The 19,171-nt window shown below is 38.5% G+C and overlaps 1 protein-coding gene across 21 annotated transcripts in view; it reads left to right on the top strand.

The window, feature by feature from the left end:
• RAP1GDS1 (Rap1 GTPase-GDP dissociation stimulator 1) overlaps positions 1 to 19,171 on the top strand; it is a 176,170-nt gene that overhangs the window by 151,091 nt on the left and 5,908 nt on the right. For 14 of the 21 annotated variants that reach the window (XM_055296952.2, XM_055296951.2, XM_055296956.2 and 11 more), the window contains 2 exons: positions 972 to 1,111; positions 16,310 to 16,436. In XM_055296952.2, coding sequence (XP_055152927.1) covers positions 972 to 1,111; positions 16,310 to 16,436 — 267 coding nt within the window. The remainder of the gene's footprint in view (positions 1 to 971; positions 1,112 to 16,309; positions 16,437 to 19,171) is intronic. The other 7 variants (XM_063610211.1, XM_063610204.1, XM_063610208.1 and 4 more) reach the window with 1 other exon arrangement.

Here is a 19,171-nt window from a genome sequence, read left to right as displayed (position 1 = left end):
AAAAATAGCAAATAAAAGATGTAAAAGTTGGTTTTGGAACTCCATTTGTTAATTTTTGTGCTTGTTATAATTATTTATTTATAAATATTAATTAATTTATTTATTTTTGAGACAGAGTCTTGTTCTGTCACCCAGGCTGGAGTGCAGTGGTGCAACCTCAGCTCACTGCATCTTCTACCTCCTGGGTTCAAGTAATTTTCCTGCCTCAGCCTCCTGAGTAGCTAGGATTACAGGCGTGCTCCACAACTCCTGGCTGTTTTTGGAATTTCACTAGACATGGGGCTTGTTGCTCAGGCTGCTCTTGAACTCCTGGCCTCAAGCGATCCACCCACTTCAGCCTCCCAAAGTGCTGGGATTACAGGTGTGAGCCACCACGCCCAGCCTATAATTGACTTTAAATAGAAATTATACCATATCTCTCCTTATTAGTACTTATAGTCCTGGTTTTAGGTTGCTTTATTAATCACTTTCGGTGGTGGTGGTGGGGGGGTTGTGTTTTGGCATTCTATACCCATTTTTACCTTGCCTTGGAAATCAAATTTCATTATTGTGACAGTCAAAAATTTTAAGTTTGTCATGCAGACAGGGAGAGCATTTTTCTATTTGCAGAAACGGCAGTCAGAACCACTCCTAGGAATGAATTATGTTTATTTACTTATTTCTAAATTCTAAACCCTTTTCTGTATTGATTGCCTAGAGTCCTTCTAAGAACCCTGCATTATAGTCCACCAGAGCACTAACAGACTAGCAGGCCTAACCAAAAAAGTATGTTTTTGTATTTTCTATAAAATTTCACAATGTTATAGAAAAAGGCAAATAGCCCATCACATAAGGAATATTTGCAGTTCTAGCTTTAATGAAATTGTTGTGCTGTGTTTTTTTAGACGTCCTTCACACCTTAAATCTGTACGAATTATTTCAACTGATTGTCTGTTAGTGATTCATTCCTTGGTTTGCCTTCTTTCCTATAGCAGAAGCTGCTGAGCAACTGGGAAAGAATGTTAAGTTAGTGGAGCGTTTGGTGGAATGGTGTGAAGCCAAAGATCATGCTGGTGTGATGGGGGAGTCAAACAGACTGCTGTCTGCCCTTATACGACACAGTAAATCAAAAGTAAGTTCCAGAGGAAACTGTTCACTAGAAAACTTCAGAGTGTCTTTTTCAGAAACCCAGCATTGTAGGTCCTAACAACTGGGATAATATTTACCTGAAAGTATTGTGAAGATTCAATGAGATCATGTATATAATGTGCTTAACTGGTACATGGGACATAGGAAACACTCGGTAAATGGGGGTTGCTGTTGCTGCTGCTATTGTTGTTATTACTTTTACCACCACCATTATCAGCATCAGTGTCAAACATTTCTTTGTGCCAGGCATTGACCATGCAGGCTACTGATACTTAGAAATTAAGTGGTATCTAGATAGTATATGATGTCCAGAGCTCACAGAGTTAGAAAAAAATCCATTCTTGTGGCTGTGCCACTGTCTGGCACATGGTAGATAACCAATAAATGAACAAATGAGCTATTTTAAAGATCACAATAGTGAGTACCCAGGCCAGCAGTTCAGCAGCTGATTTAGTATCTAGATTATATGATTTTTAAATTTTTTAAATACTGTTTTCTTGCTGGGCGTGGTGGCTGACACCTGTAATCCCAGCACTTTGGGAGACTGAGGCAGGCGGATCATGAGGTCAGGAGATCAAGACCATCCTGGCTAACATAGTGAAACCCCGTGTCTACTAAAAATACAAAAAAAATTAGCCAGGCGTGGTGGCAGGCGCCTGTAGTCCCAGCTACTCGGGAGGCTGAGGCAGGAGAATGGCGTGAACCCGAGAGGAGGAGCTTGCAGTGAGCAGAGATTGCGCCACTGCACTGCAGCCTGGGTGACAGAGCAAGACTCCGTCTCAAAAAAAAAAAAAAAATACTGTTTTCTTTTTCTTTTTTGAGACTGAGTCTTGCTCTGTCACCCAGGCTGGAGTACAATGGCGCAATCTCAGCTCGCTGCAACCTCCGCCTCCCGGGTTCAAGCCATTCTCCTGCCTCAGCCTCCAGAGTAGCTGGGATTACAGGCAGGCGCCACCACACTCGGCTAATTTTTGTATTTTTAGTAGAGATGGGGTTTCACCATATTGGCCAGGCTGGCCTCGAACTCCTGACCTCATGATCCTCCCACCTCGGCCTCCCAAAGTGCTGGGATTACAGGCATGAGCCACCATGCCCAGCCTTTAATACTGTTTTCTAAGGTCACCCTTTCAGTCATTTCTCTTGTACAACTTCAGTAGTGATTATATATGAGGAGAAAGTTTAGAACTCAAATCCACCAGCTGTTTTCATTTATTTTTAGAACAGATAAGAAGATGCCAAGAGAAAAAGCATAAAACTAAAGCTGTTCTTGTATAAATCTCTTTCATATAAATAATTGGCTTCACCATAATACCTGTCCCAGCTGATTAGCCTCAGGAGTGTTCTTCTCCATCAGATGCTAAATCTTGAGAACTTTCCCTGGGGAAAAGCAGCTGTTAACTATGACCTTCCTATTACCTGTCTCACCCAGACCACCCTAAAAGCTCATACATTTTCCCTGACACAGGACCAAGCAGTATGTTGGCAAGGTGGAAGTTACCAAGAGAGAATAGCAAAATGGCTTCCTTGGTACCCCTTTCACCCCTTCTCCATCATAACTGCTCTCTCACGCCCATTTGTTCATTTAACAGTTAATATTTGAGTTTTTGCAGTGTAAATACTACAAAATAGTGTTTCTATAAAGTAATTAACTATCTATTGAGGGGACAGAAATAAAAACAGCTAGCTTAAGTACAGCATTAAAGCTACATATGCTATTCGGGTGTAACAGAGGAAAGGAAGACTAACACACTGTCTGGGTGATCTGGGATGGTGCCATAGAAGGAGTGCTATTTTAGGGGTTGAATAGGAATCTCAGGAGGAAAGGGAAAGAGAATGAAGGAAAGAGGCTTTCCAGGCAAAGACAGCAGGATGTACAAAAGCACAGAGATATAAAACAGCATTAATTTTTGAAAGAAACTGCAAATCAAGCAGTATTGCTGGAACATAGAATGTAGAAAGAGACAGTGGCCAGAGAGGTTGAAAACTGGGAATTAAGTGAATTACATACCAAGTTAAGATACATAGACTTGATTTTGTAGAGAATTTGGGAGCACTTAAACAGTTTTAAGCAGCAAGTTGCCATTATTTGAGGGTTTTTTTGTTTTCTTTGTTTTTTGTTTTTTTGTTTTTTCGGGGTTTTTTTGAGACAGAGTTTCGCTCTTGTTGCCCAGGCTGGAATGCAATGGCACCATCTCCACTCACTGTAACCTCCACCTCCTGGGATCAAGTGATTCTCCTGCCTCAGCCTCCTGAGTAGCTAGGATCACAGGCATGCACCACCATGCCTGGCTAATTTTGTATTTTTAGTAGAGACGGGGTTTCTCCATTTTGGTCAGGCTGGTCTCAAACTCCCAACCTCAGGTGATCCACCCACCTCGGCCTCCCAAAGTGCTGGGATTACAGGCGTGAGCCACCACACACCCAGCCATTTAGTTTTCATTTAGAAAGATGTCTCTAGGGTTTAATGGGGGTAGAAAGAACAGTTACTGCAAAAATATATATGAGAGTTGATAAAGGACTGAATTAAGGTTTTGAGTTGAGCGATTTGAAATTGCTGAAATTCAGCCATTTTTGAAACAAACAAATTTCATATGGGTTATTCAACTAGAAGCAGCGAGGATGGAAAAGAAGAGACAGACTTGAGAAAGATATGGGTGGTAGAAGGGACAGATTGAACAGTAGAATTAAAGGAGGAGGTAGTTTTAGAGCTAATTCCAAGTTTGGGGTTTACCACCAGATTGGGTTATCATGCCATTCAACAAAATAAAACACGATAGGAAGAGGTGCAGCTAACACTCCCTAAACTTGCCCACTCGCCCATGCTCTTTGGTCCCTTACCCTTAATCTTTTTGCTCTACTCCAAGAGAATCTCCACCACTGGTTTGCAGGGGTATACAGTCATTTGGATTTCCCTGGGCCATATTGGAAAAAGAATTGTCTTGGGCCACACATAAAATGCACTAACAATAGCTGATGGGCTTAAAAAAAAAAAAAATTGCAAAAAAAAATCTCAAACACCTGTGGCATTTGAAGAAGAAGAGAAATCTAAAAGTTTAGAAAACCACCTGGGTGCGGTGGCTCACGCCTGTAATCCCAGTACTTTGGGAGGCCAAGGCAGGCAGACCATTGTGGTCAGGAGTTCCAGACCAGCCTGGCCAACATGGTGAAACCCCATCTCTACTAAAAATATAAAAATTAGCCAGGCATGGTGGCGTGCACCTGTAATCCCAGCTACTAGGGAGGTTGAGGCAGGAGAATTGCTTGAACCCGGGAAACGGAGGTTGCAGTGAGCCAAGATCGTGCCATCTGCACTCCAGCCTGGGTGATAGAGCAAGACTCCCAAGACTCTGTCTCAAAAAAAAAAAAAAACTTTTGAAAAACATATTTGGGGAAATAATCAAGGAAAACTTCTCCGGTCTTGCTAGAGACCTAGACGTCCAAATACAAGAAGCTCAAAGAATACCTGGGAAATTCATTGCAGAAAGATCATTGCCTAGGCATATTGTCATCAGGTTATCTAAAGTTAAGACAAAGGAAAGAATCTTCAGAGCTGTGAGGCAAAAGCACAAGGTAACCTATAAAGGAAAACCTATCAACTTAACAGCAGATTTCTCAGCAGAACCCCTACACGCTAGAAACGATTGGGGCCCCATCTTCAGTCTCCTTAAAGAAAGCAATTATCAGCCAAGAATTCTGTATCCAGTGAAACTAAGCTTCATAAATGAAGGAAAGATACAGTGTGTTTCAGACAAACAAATACTGAGAGAATTCACCACTACCAAGCCAGCACTACAAGAACTGCTAAAAGGAGCCCTAAATCTTAAATCCTGGAAACACATCAAAACAGAACCTCTTTAAAGCATAAATCTCACAGGACCTACAAAACAAAAATACAATTAAAAAAAAAGGAGGGGGTATACAGGCAACAGCATGATGAATGGAATAACCTCACATCTCAATACTAAGATTGAATGTAAATGGCCTAAATGTTCCACTAAAAGATAGAGAATTGCAGAATAGGTACGAATTCACTAACCATCTGCTGCCTTTAAGAGACTTACCCAACACATAAGGACTCACTTAAGGTAGAGGGGTGGAAAAAGACATTCCATGCAAATGGACATCAAAAGTCAGCAGGAATAGCTATTCTTGTATCAGGCAAAACAAACTTTAAAGAAATGGCAGTTCAAAAAGACAAAGAGGGACATTATATAATGGTAAAAGGCCTTGTCCAACAGGAAAATATCACAATCCTAAATATATATGCACCAAACACTGGAGCTTCCAAATTTATAAAACAATTGCCAGTAGACCTAAGAAATGAGATAGACAGTAACACAATAGTGGGAAACTTCAGTACTCTACTGACAGCATTAAGGAGGTTATCAAGACAGAAAGTCAACAAAGAAACAGTGGATTTAAACTATACCCTAGATCAGATGGACTTAACAGATATTTACAGAACATTCTACCCAAAACTGCCAAATATACATTCTATTCATTAGCAAATGAGCTTTTCTCCAAGATAGACCTTATAATAGGCCACAAAACAAGCCTCAATAAATTTTAAGAAAATTGAAATTATGGCAAGTACTCTCTCAAACCACAGTGGAATAAAACTGGAAATCAACTCCAAAAGGAACCTTCAAAACCATGCAAATACATGGAAATTAACCTGCTCCTGAATGATCATTGGGTCAACAACGAAATCAAGATGGGAATTTAAAAATTCTTCGAACTGAACAACACTAAATGATACAACCTATCAATACCTCTGGGATACAGCAAAGGCGTTGCTAAGAGGAAAGTTTATAGCCTGAAATGCCTGCATTAAAAAGTCTGAAAGAGCACAAAGAGACAATCTAAGGTCACATTTCAAGGAACTAGAGAAACAAGAACAAACCAAACCTAAACCCAGCAGAAGAAATAACCAAGATCAGAGCAGAACTAAATGAAATTGAAACAAAAAAGACAATACAAAAGATAAATGAAACAAAAAACTGATTCTTTGAGAAGATGAATAAGATTGATAGACCATAACCAAGAAAAGAAGAGAGAAAATTCAAATAAGCTCAATTAGAAAAGAAATGGGAGATATTACAACTGACACCACAGAAATACAAAAGGTCATTCACAGCTACTATGAACACCTTTACATGCAAAAACTAGAAAACCTGGAGGAGATGGATAAATTCCTAGAGAAATACAACCTTGCTAGCTTAAATCAGGAAGAATTAGATACCCTGAACAGACCAATAACAAGCAACAAGATTGAAATGGTAATTTAAAAATTACCAACAAAAAAAGTCCAGGACCAGACAGGTTCACAGCTGAATTCCACCAGACATTCAAAGAATAATTGGTACCAATCCTATTGACACTATTCCAAAAGATAGAGAAAGAGGGAATCCTCCCCAGATCATTCTGTGAAGCCAGTATCACCCTAATACCAAAACCAGGAAAGGACATAACAAAAAAAAGAAAACTACAGACCAATATCCCTGATGAACATAGATACAAAAATCCTTAGCAAAATACTAGCTAACCAAATCCAACAACATATCAAAAAGATAACTCACCATGATCAAGTGGGTTTCATACCAGGGATGCAGGGATGGTTTAACATACCCAAGTCAATAAATGTGATACACCACATAAACAGAATTAAAACAAAAATCACACGATCATCTCAATAGATGCAGAAAAAGCATTCCACAAAGTCCAGCATCTCTTTATAATTAAAACTCAGCAAAATTAACATACCAGGGACATACCTCAATATAATAAAAGCCATCTATGACAAACTCATAGCCAGCATAATACTGAATGGGAAAAAGTTGAAAGCATTCCCTCTGAGAACTGGAACAAGATAAGGATGCCCACTCTCACCACTTCTGTTCAACAGGACTGGAAGTCCTAGCCAGAGCAATCAGACAAGAGAAAGAAAGAAAGGCCATCCAAATCGGTAAAGAGGAAGTTAAACTGTTGCTATTTGCTGATGATATGATTGTATACCTAGAAAACCCTAAAGACTCCTCCAAAAAGCTCCTAGAACTGATAAAAGAATTCAGTGAAGTTTCCAGATACAAAATTAATGTACACAAATTAGCTCTCCTATCACCAAGAGCAACTAAGCTGAGAATCCAATGAAGAACTCAGCCCTTTTACAATAGCTGCAAAAAATAAAATAAAATAAAATAAAATAAAATAAAATAAAATAAAATACTTAGGAATATTCCTAACCATGGAGATGTAGTTTTACAAGGAAAACTATAAAACACTGCTGAGAAAATCATAGATGACACAAATGAAAACACATCCAATGCTCACCAATGGGTAGAATCAATATTGTGAAAATGACCATACTGCTAAAAGCAGTCTACAAATTCAGTGCAGTTCCCATTAAAATACCACCATCATTCTTCACAGAACTAGAAAAAACAATTCTAAAATTCATATGGAACCAAGAAAGAGCCTGCATAGCCAAGGCAAGACTAAACAAAACAAATCTGGAGGCATCACATTACCTGATTTCAAACTATACTATAAGGCCACAGCCATCAAAACAACATGGTAGTGGTATAAAAATAGGCACATAGACCAGTTGAACAGAATAGAGAACTGAGTAATAAACCCAAATACTTACAGCCAACCGATCTTTGACAAAGCAAACAAAAACAAAGTGGGGAAAGGGCACCGTATTCAACAAATGGTGCTGTGATTATTGGCATAGAAGAATAAAACTGTTGCCTCATTTCTGACTTATACAAAAAAAAAAAATCAACTTGAGATGGATCAAGGACTTAAATCTAAGACCTGAAACTAAAAATTCTAGAAGATAATATCAGAAAAAAACCCTTCTAGATGTTTGCTTAGGCAAGGATTTCATGATCAAGAACCCAAAGCAAATGCAATAAAAACAAAGGTAAATAGCTGGGACTTAATTAAACTAAAGAGCTTTTGCATGGCAAAAGGAACAGTCGGCAGAGTAAACAGACAACCCACAGAGTGGAAGAAAATCTTCACAATCTATACATCTGACAAAGGATTAATATCCAGAATCTACAATAAACTCAAGCAAATTAGCAAGAAAAAAATCTAATAATCCCATCAGAAAGTAGGCTAAGCACAAGAATAGACAATTCTCAAATGAAGATATACAAATGGCCAACGTATGAAAAAATGCTCAGCATCACTAATGATCAGGGAAATGCAAATCAAAACCACAATGCCATAACACCTTATGCCTGCAAGAATGTCCATAATCAAATCAAAAAATAATAGATTTTGGCATGGATGCAGTGAATAGGGAACACTTCTACACTGCTGGTGGGAATGTAAACTAATACAACCACTATGGAAAACGGTGTGGAGATTCCTTGAAGACCATTTGATCCAGCAGTCCCACTACTGGGTATCTACCCAGTAGAAAAGAAGTCATTATATGAAAAATACACTTGCACACATGTTTATAGCAATACACTTGCACACATGTTTATAGCAGCACAATTCACAATTGCAAAAATGTGGAACCAACCCAATGCCCATCAGTCAACGAGTGGATAAAGAAACTATGGGGCCAGGCATGGTGGCTCACACCTGTAATCCCAACACTTTGGGATCACAAGGCGGGCAGATCACGAAGTCAGGAGATCAAGACCATCCTGGCTAACACGGTGAAACCTCATCTCTACTAAATATACAAAAAATTAGCCAGGCGTGGTGGTGGGCGCCTGTATTCCCAGCTACACTGGAGGCTAAGGCAGGAGAATGGTGTGAACCCGGGAGGCAGAGCTTGCAGTGAGCCGAGATGGCACCACTGCACTCCAGCCTGGGTAACAGTGCGAGACTGTCTCAAAAAAAAAAAAAAGAAAGAAAGAAACTATGGTATGTGTGTATATATATGATGGAATGCTACTCAGCCATAAAAAGGAATGAATTAATGGCATTTGCAGCAACATGAATGAGATTGGAGACTATTACTCTAACTCAGGGGTGGAAACCCAAATGTCATATGTTCTTACTTATAAGTAGGAGCTAAGCTATGGGGATGCAAAGACATAAGAATGACACAACGGACTTCGGGGACTCAGGGGTAAAGGGTGGGAAGGGGGTGAGGGATAAAAGACTACAAATATGGTGCAGTGTATACTGCTTGGGTGATGGGTCCACCAAAATCTCACAAATCACCACTAAAGAACTTACTTATGTAACCAAACACCACCTGTTCCCCAATAACCTATGGAAATAATTTTTTTTCAAATCACAAAAAAATTTCATAATGTTTTAAGAAAGCTACGAGTTTGTGTTGGGTTACATTCAAAATCATCCTGGGCCGCAGGTTGGACACGCTTGGTTTAGAGTTTTGGCAAACCATAATTGTATTAACTAATTTACAGACATGATCCTGGCATCTGAATTTGGAACTCTCAGATAAATTCCTGTTACATGTAGTAGTAAGGCTCGTGGAAACCTTGATTAATCTAGTATCTTCAGTATCAACTAACAATTACATAACCAAACCATTCATGGGCACAAAAATATGTCCACAGGAAGATGCATCCCAGCTTCTTAGAAACATCTTAGAAGTTTCTTAGAGTTTCTTAAGTAGTTCTAACTTTCTTAGAACTACTTAAATGCTATAATATTTAATAAATTTAAAGATTTTGAGGCTTTTCTGTGAATTTTATCATAGATCCCCCTTTCCCTCATCTAACCTCCCACTTCTCGCCCATCCCCGAAGAGTTCAAATACCCATCACCACACAGGTTCTTTGAATGATGAGAACTGTGGCATGGTACCCTTTTAGGAAAAGGTAGATGGGGGTGTGTGTAGCAGAAAACAACTTGAAATTATATAGGATTGTAACTTTATAGTTACATATTACAACTTTAGGATTACAATTCAATACCTTTACATATCTTTCCTACAATTGAGAGTATACTGCTGCTAAGCGGCCAAGGAGCCTTGATTCTCACACTTTAATGAGCAGAACTATAAAGTGTGTTAATTGCATGAGTTCCAGGTCAGAGCTGTTATTTTCGAACTTAACCAGCATTAAAGTAGACATGACTACTTTTGAGCAGCAGTTCAAGTTTGTTTCATCAAATTATAATTCCAAGAAATCTTCTACAAAGAAAGAGTTACATAGGTAGATTAGTTATGGAAATAGTAGTTATTTTTTTTGCCTTTGAGATTCACAGCACACATTAATACTAAAGAAACGTCTTTAATTTTATTTGAATCCACTGATTCCCAAACTGACCATGGATCCTTTTTGCAGGTGGCATCTGTTATTACACTGGACATACTTTGGAAGAATGCTGTTCTAGAATAAGTTTTTAAAATAATTAAACACTGGGTTCAAATGTATTACATTCCTATAGATCCTTAGCCAGCTGTGTGAATCACAGCTCTCTCCTTTTGTTGTTCTTAAACTTTGAAGATCATACCCCACCCTGAATTCCGTCTTGAAGTTCAGCCCTTCAAAAGTTTGCACTGACTCACAAGGTTTCATGCTGCTTAGTCATCTCAGCCCTTTGCAGTGTATTCCTGTGCTGATGCTCTTAGGTAAAGTCACACGTTTCTTTGCAAGAATGCCCTAGTCTAGGACTGCTGACCAACTAGTTGGATCTTCCAATTACAGACATCAAAAATGTAAAGAGAAATATAGGTTGCCTTTATACCAGGAATATAAAAACTCCCTGCTATCAAAGCCAGCACTTTTCTTACCAAAGCCTGGCAGAGACATAACCAAAAAAGAGAATTTCAGACCAATATCCTTGATGAACATTGATGCAAAAATCCTCAATAAAATACTGGCAAACCGAATCCAGCAGCACATCAAAAAGCTTATACACCATGATCAAGTGGGCTTCATCCCTGGGATGCAAGGCTGGTTCAACATATGCAAATCAATAAACGTAATCCAGCATATAAACAGAACCAAAGACAAAAACCACATGATTATCTCAATAGATGCAGAAAAGGCCTTTGACAAAATTCAACAACCCTTCATGCTAAAAACTCTCAATAAATTAGGTACTGATGGGACATATCTCAAAATAATAAGAGCTATCTATGACAAACCCACAGCCAATATCATACTGAATGGGCAAAAACTGGAAGCATTCCCTTTGAAAACTGGCACAAGATAGGGATGCCCTCTCTCACCTCTCCTATTCAACATACTGCTGGAAGTTCTGGCCAGGGCAATCAGGCAGGAGAAGGAAATAAAGGGTATTCAATTAGGAAAAGAGGAAGTCAAATTGTCCCTGTTTGCAGATGACATGATTGTATATCTAGAAAACCCCATTGTCTCAGCCCAAAATCTCCTTAAGCTGATTAGCAACTTCAGCAAAGTCTCAGGATACAAAATCAATGTACAAAAATCACAAGCATTCCTGTACACCAATCACAGACAAACAGAGAGCCAAATCATGAGTGAACTCCCATTCACAATTGCTTCAAAGAGAATAAAATACCTAGGAATCCAACTTACAAGGGATGTGAAGGACCTCTTCAAGGAGAACTACAAACCACTGCTCAATGAAATAAAAGAGGATACAAACAAATAGAAGAACATTCCATGTTCATGGATTGGAAGAATCAATATCGTGAAAATGGCCATACTGCCCAAGGTAATTTATAGATTCAATGCCATCCCCATCAAGCTACCAATGACTTTCTTCACAGAATTGGAAAAAAACTACTTTAAAGTTCATATGGAACCAAAAAAGAGCCCGCATCGCCAAGTCAATCCTAAGCCAAAAGAACAAAGCTGGAGGCATCATGCTACCTGACTTCAAACTATACTACAAGGCTACAGTAACCAAAACAGCATGGTACTGGTACCACAACAGAGACAGATCAATGGAACAGAACAGAGCCCTCAGAAATAATGCCACATATCTACAACTATCTGATCTTTGACAAACCTGACAAAAACAAGCAATGGGGAAAGGATTCCCTATTTAATAAATGGTGCTGGGAAAACTGGCTAGCCCTATGTAGAAAGCTGAAACTGGATCCCTTCCTTATACCTTATACAAAAATTAATTCAAGATGGATTAAAGACTTACATGTTAGACCTAAAACCATAAAAACCCTAGAAGAAAGCCTAGGCAATACCATTCAGGACATAGGCATGGGCAAAGACTTCATGTCTAAAACACCGAAAGCAATGGCAACAAAAGCCAAAATTGACAAATGGGATCTAATTAAACTAAAGAGCTTCTGCACAGCAAAAGAAACTACCATCAGAGTGAACAGGCAACCTACAGAATGGGAGAAAATTTTTGCAACCTACTCATCTGACAAAGGGCTAATATCCAGAATCTACAATGAACTCAAACAAATTTACAAGAAAAAAACAACCCCATCAAAAAGTGGGCAAAGGACATGAACAGACACTTCTCAAAAGAAGACATTTATGCAGCCAAAAAACACATGAAAAAATGCTCATCATCACTGGCCATCAGAGAAATGCAAATCAAAACCACAATGAGATACCATCTCACACCAGTTACAGTGGCCATCATTAAAAAGTCAGGAAACAACAGGTGCTGGAGAGGATGTGGAGAAATAGGAACACTTTTACACTGTTGGTGGGACTGTAAACTAGTTCAACCATTGTGGAAGTCAGTATGGCGATTCCTTAGGGATCTAGAACTAGAAATGCCATTTGACTCAGCCATCCCATTACTGGGTATATACCCAAAGGACTATAAATCATGCTGCTATAAAGACACATGCACACGTATGTTTATTGCGGCACTATTCACAATAGCAAAGACTTGGAACCAACCCAAATGTCCAACAACGATAGACTGGATTAAGAAAATGTGGCACATATACACCATGGAATACTATGCGGCCATGAAAAATGATGAGTTCATGTCCTTTGTAGGGACATGGATGAAACTGGAAACCATCATTCTCAGTAAACTCTCGCAAGGACAAAAAACCAAACACCGCATGTTCTCACTCAGGTGGGAATTGAACAATGAGAACTCATGGACACAGGAAGGGGAACATCACACTCCGGGGACTGTTGTGGGTGGGGGGAGGGGGGAGGGACAGCATTAGGAGATATACCTAATGCTAAATGACGAGTTAATGGGTGCAGCAAACCAACATGGCACATGAATACATATGTAACAAACCTGCACATTGTGCACATGTACCCTAAAACCTAAAGTATAATAAAATAAAAAATAAAATAAAATAAATAAAAAAATAAAAAATAAATAAATAAAAAAAGAGTAGAGAATTCTTTATCAGTTACCAGGCTAAAAACTTGTTTAAACAAATGTATTTAGTCATTTGCTCATTCATCCAACATTTATTTAAATCCCATACTGAAAAGGCTTTGATGATACAATCTTGAAAAAGAAAATTTTTGTTAAGTGGCTCACCAACTCAATGGCTATACCAACCTGCAATCTTATAAAATTACCTCAAATCAAAGCTTATCTGAAAATATTCCGTTGTGATCAACATGATACAGTTTTCAACAGTCTTAACCTGGGTAGATTTCACTAATCAAGGGCAAATTGACTAAATGCTAAATAGATGAAATTGTTAGCATGGATAATTTGCCTTGGTTTTATATATACCAAAATTTAGCTTTCTATAAGAATAGAACTATGAAATAAAACATTGTCTCAGACTGCATAAAGCATCTCTAGAATTTTTAAGAACAAAGACCCACTAATCAGCCAAACTGCCTAGGTTTTAGCCTTGGCTTTACCACTTACTTATTGTCTGAACTTGGGCAAATGACTTAATCTGAGCTTCAGTTCCTTCATCTATATGAACAGGAGATGATATCTAGCTATAGTTATCATCTATATGAACTATAGATATTCATCTATATGAACTATAGTATTCATCTATATGAACAGGAGATGATAGCTAGCTATAGTTCATCTAGCTAATGAGATTTTCTGCAGGATAAAAATTTGCTAATATCTATAAGCTACTCAGTACAATGTCCAGCTTGTAGTTATTGCTCCATAAAGGGTTGCCGTCGATATTATTCTCTGTCACGTGACGAATGCAATGTTTTATCTATTTTTTAATCCCATATTCTATAAGGCAAAATGATTTCATAGAATAGCTATTCAATAAACATTTGTTGAAGTAGTTGGTGAGAGGGCAGGAATTTTTTTTTTTTTATTATACTTTAAGTTCTAGGGTACGTGTGCACAACGTGCAGATTTGTTACATAGGTATACATGTGCTGTATTGGTTTGCCGAACCCATTAACTCGTCATTTACATTAGGTATTTCTCCTAATGCTATCCCTCCCTGCTCCCCCAACCCTACGACAGACCCCAGTGTGTGATGTTCCCCGGAGGGCAGAAATTTTAAAAAGGAAATACTCAGGTGTCTGTTCTGGAAAAGTGAGATGAAAGAAGGTATACCTGGCCAAAGAGAGGACACTGTTCATTTCTGATGTACACGTTTCCTTAGTTCATTCCCTACTCCTCCTTCTACTACACTGGTCTTTTAAGTGTGATTAGAAACATAGAGGACAAAATGACAGTTCAAGCATATTCCCTAAATGATTGCATATGTATCTGTTCATCTCTTATGGTCTTCTTTACTCAAGCTCTTTTGTGATTTTTATAAAATTTTTTACTAAAAATTCTGTATCTGTTTCAAATGAACTGTTGCTGAGTAAACAGTAAATTGGGGAGGTTAGAAAAAGCTTTCTAAAACAGATTGATGGGGAAAAATGTATTAGATGCCAGAACACAGCTACCATAAAAACTTAGTTCTTGGACTCTATTTAGCATGTTTGATCACTCAACAAGTTTGGGCTCAAAGCAAAGATACTGTCTAAAAATGGTTTCCTCAAAAAATTTTTATGAAATGGAAGCGTAAAGCAAACCCTTTAAAAATATTTTAGCAAATTTGGAAAATATTTCCAACTACAATTAATTTTGAAGCTGACTCAGAGGCTTTTTAAAATATCTGGACCTTCAAATTATTAAAAATAGTGAAAATAGAGAAAATTATTTTTAAAATATTTTATTATTGAGACCTCCTACTAAATCAGATTTAGTTCAAGAGTTCTAAGACAACGGAACGCTTGGTAGAATGAAGACCAAAATGGGTACTAGAAATAAAGGTGAACATTTTTTTTTTCATCTAACTTTTGCCAGATGGTCTTATATGTTTTCTGTGTAATAACTTTGTAGTAACAAAAACCTATGAGATATATACTTACATCATTCCAGTGACATGGAGATAGTACTGAGGTAAGAGAGGTTCAATAATTTGCTCAGTCAGTGGGATTTATTGAATCCAGAGCTTGATGTCTCCTCTGCCATGGAGAGAAGACAGAGCTCTAAGCACCATGAGAAATGAAGGCAGATGGAGAATTTTAAGTTCTGCTCAGTCTTTTTGCATGTAATTCAGTTTTCATATTTGTAAGATTAAATCAAGGGGTAAAAAGTACTTAAAATTTTTTTATAAAAGCTTTACCTGGATCATCTGCAGAACAACTACCTGGCACTATCATGAAAATTTAAAAGTAACTTTTTTTTTTTTTTTAAGAGGCAGATTCTCACTCTGTCACCCAGGCTAGAGTGCAGTGGCGTGATCATAGTTCACTGCAGCCTTGAGCTCCCTGGCTCAAGCAGTCTCCCACCTCAGCACCCTAAGTGGCTGGGACTGTAGATGTGTGCCACCATGACTGGCTAATTTTGTTATTTTTTGTAGAGATGGGGTCTCGCTATGTTGCCAGGCTGGTCTCAAGCGATCCTCCTGTTTTGGCCTGTCAGAGCACTGGGATTACATCCTGAGCCACCGTGCCCAGCTGAAAACTTTTTTAAATTCCAAGTTTTATTCTTGTTTGTCAATCCTAAGGTAGGTCAACATTTAAGGCAGTGGCATTTTTACTTCTTTGGCTTTGGTAGCTTCTAAGCCTTCTGTTTTTTAATATGAACTGCAGTGGTCTTTTCTACTTAGGCCATTTAAGTTGTCATCTTTTGATGAATGTATTTAAAGCTAAAAGCTTTTTCCTTTTCTTCTGTGGAGAAAAAACTATGATTAAATCAAATGATTCATACAGGACACTGTTGCAAAACCATTCAACAGTGAGTTGACTGATTTTAATGCATGTTCCTTATGTTTAAAATTAAAGTTTATAATTCTCTGATATTTATTGTAGGATGTAATTAAAACCATTGTGCAGAGTGGTGGCATCAAGCATCTAGTTACCATGGCAACTAGTGAACATGTAATAATGCAGAATGAAGCCCTTGTTGCTTTGGCATTAATAGCAGCTTTAGAATTGGGTAAGTACCCCAGTGACAAACTTACTTTCTTCTATTTTTATCTTGGATGAAAGGAAGTATAGAAGTGGAGTTGAAGTCAGACAGAACCTTGACTGGAAGCGTTTTGCTAGTGTCTGTACCGTTCTCTGAATCTATGGAAAATCATTCTATATAGGTTGTTACAGCTGTCCCCTTTGGCTGTGTTTTTGGTAACATTTTTAGGGCAATGCATTAAAGTAAGTTTAACTTTTTTTTTTTTTTTTTTTTTGAGACAGAGTCTCGCTCTGTCACCCAGGCTGGAGTGCAGTGGCGCGATCTCGGCTCACTGCAAGCTCCGCCTCCCAGGTTCACGCCATTCTCCTGCCTCAGCCTCTCTGAGTAGCTGGGACTACAGGCGCCCGCCACCACGCCCGGCTAATTTTTTTGTATTTTTTTTAGTAGAGACGGGGTTTCACTGTGGTCTCGATCTCCTGACCTCATGATCCACCCGCCTCGGCCTCCCAAAGTGCTGGGATTACAAGCGTGAGCCACCGCGCCCGGCCAAGTTTAACTTTTAAATAATGTCTCAAGTTACAGCCATTTAGAGAATAGAGAAAACATTTTCAGCAGGCTTCACAGAGAAACCAAACAATATTTAGAATATGACAGCATATGAAGAGTCTGCTACTCTCCCAGTGACCCAGACTTTCTCTTCCATCTCTGCTGGTTCTCTCTACTACCGATTCTTCCTTGCTATTCTCCTTCTCCATCACCGTGATTTCTATTGCCTGACTCTAATGTCTTGTCTTCTGTGTTACTCTTCTGTGTGTTTTGCATTCAGAACTCCCTCAAAGCAGAGGCTAAACACGCTAAATAATTTCATTAGTTTCAGTTTAACATAGCTTTTTTTTTTTTTTTTTTTGAGACAGTCTTGCTTTGTCATCGAGGCTGGAGTGCGGTGGCACAATCTCAGCTCACTGCAACCTCTGCGTCCTGGGTTCAAGCAATTCTCGTGCCTCAGCCTCCTGAGTAGCTGGGATTACAGGTGCACACCACCGTGCCTGACTAATTTTTGTATGTTTTGTAGAGACAGGGTTTCACCATGTTGGCCAGGCTGGTCTTGAACTCCTGACCTCAGGTGATCCACCCACCTCAGCCTTCCCAAAGTGCTGGGATTACAGGCGTGATCCACCATGCCCGGCCCTAATATAGCATTCCTAATGGGCAGAATTCATCACGAGAAGCTAATCCATAGGCATCTAGTTTATGAATAGCATAAACTAGATGGCTTAGGAGCCAACCCAAGACAGTCAGCCAGGGATGGTGTAATAGAGTCACGTGGCCTGTGGTTAAGGCCTAAGGCTGCTTTACACAAAGGAGGACTTTACACTTAGTAGGGATGTCCTATCCAATTCAAAGCCATTTGGGTAAATACTGTTAACTGATAGCCTCTTAATTCCCACTGACGACTTATATCCACAATTCTCACACTGGGGCGAATGGACCCTCCAACCCCAATTCCAGGAAGAGGAAACACTCATGTGAGTATTTTTTTATGTGCGTAGAGTGTGTAATGATCAAGTCAAGGTGTATAGGATATCTGTCTCCTTGAATGGTCTATTGTTGACTGGAAGCCTTACCAATAACAGTCAGTGAACATATATTTTGTATAAGAATTATATACTATATTCTTTATAATAAAGCCAGAGAAAAGAAAATGTTAAGAAAATTGTAGGGAAGAGAAAATATATTTACTATTTATTAAGTAGAAGTGGATTATCAAGAAGGTCTTGAATCCTTGTCTTCACATTGAGTAGGCTGAGGAAGGGGAAGAACAGAAGGGGCTTAGTCTTGCTCTCTCAGAGATGGCAGAAGAGAAGAAAATCCAGGTATAAGTGGACCCACACAGTTCAAACTTATGTTGTTCAAGGGTCAACTGTATATTCTTTGGTGAAATGCTGATTTTTGTCTTTTACCCATTTTTTTTTTGACTGTTGAGTTTTGAGAGTTCTTTATATTTTCTAAAAATTTTGTAGTTCTATATTTTACATTTAAGTCTGTAATCCATTTTGAGTTAATATCGGTATAAGGTACGAGGTTTAGGTTAGGGTTCATTTTCTTTGTCCCACGGATGTCTAATTGTGCTAGCACCTTTTGTTGAAAAGCTGTCTTTCCTCCACTGAACTGATTTTGTACCATTGTCAAAAGTCAGTTGAGCATATATGTGTGAGTCTATTTCTGGGTCTTCTATTCAGTGCTTTTGACATCAGTGCCTATGTTGCCACCAATAATATCATGCTATCTTGATTACTATAGCTATAGAGTAAGCCTTAATACTGGATAGAGGAATTCCTCACACTTTATTCTTCTTTATCAAGATGGTTTTAGCTATTTTAGGGCCTGTGGCTTTCCATACAAGTTTTAGTATAAGCTTGTCTATTTTCTACAGAAAATCTTGCTAGGATTTTGATTGAAATTCCATTGAGTCCTTATCTTTTATTTGTGAAGGAAATTATGTGGTTTATAGGATTTGCTCCAAAATAATTTGAGATGGATGAGAGTAGGTGAATGAGACAGATTGGCCATAATTCTTTAAGGTGATAAGTGCACAAGGTATATTATTATACCATCTTTTCTGATTTTGCATATGTTTAACATTTTCCATAATAAAAAGTTTAATTGTCTCATATTAAAAGAAATGTGTATTAAATAATAAGCTTAAACACTTGAAGTGTCTACTAAAATCTAATTCTATTTACTCTTTTCACGTGGTCTGA

Source organism: Symphalangus syndactylus, chromosome 10 (assembly GCF_028878055.3).
Source record: "Symphalangus syndactylus isolate Jambi chromosome 10, NHGRI_mSymSyn1-v2.1_pri, whole genome shotgun sequence".
NCBI lineage: Eukaryota > Metazoa > Chordata > Mammalia > Primates > Hylobatidae > Symphalangus > Symphalangus syndactylus.
This window is presented reverse-complemented; position numbering and strand designations above follow the sequence as displayed.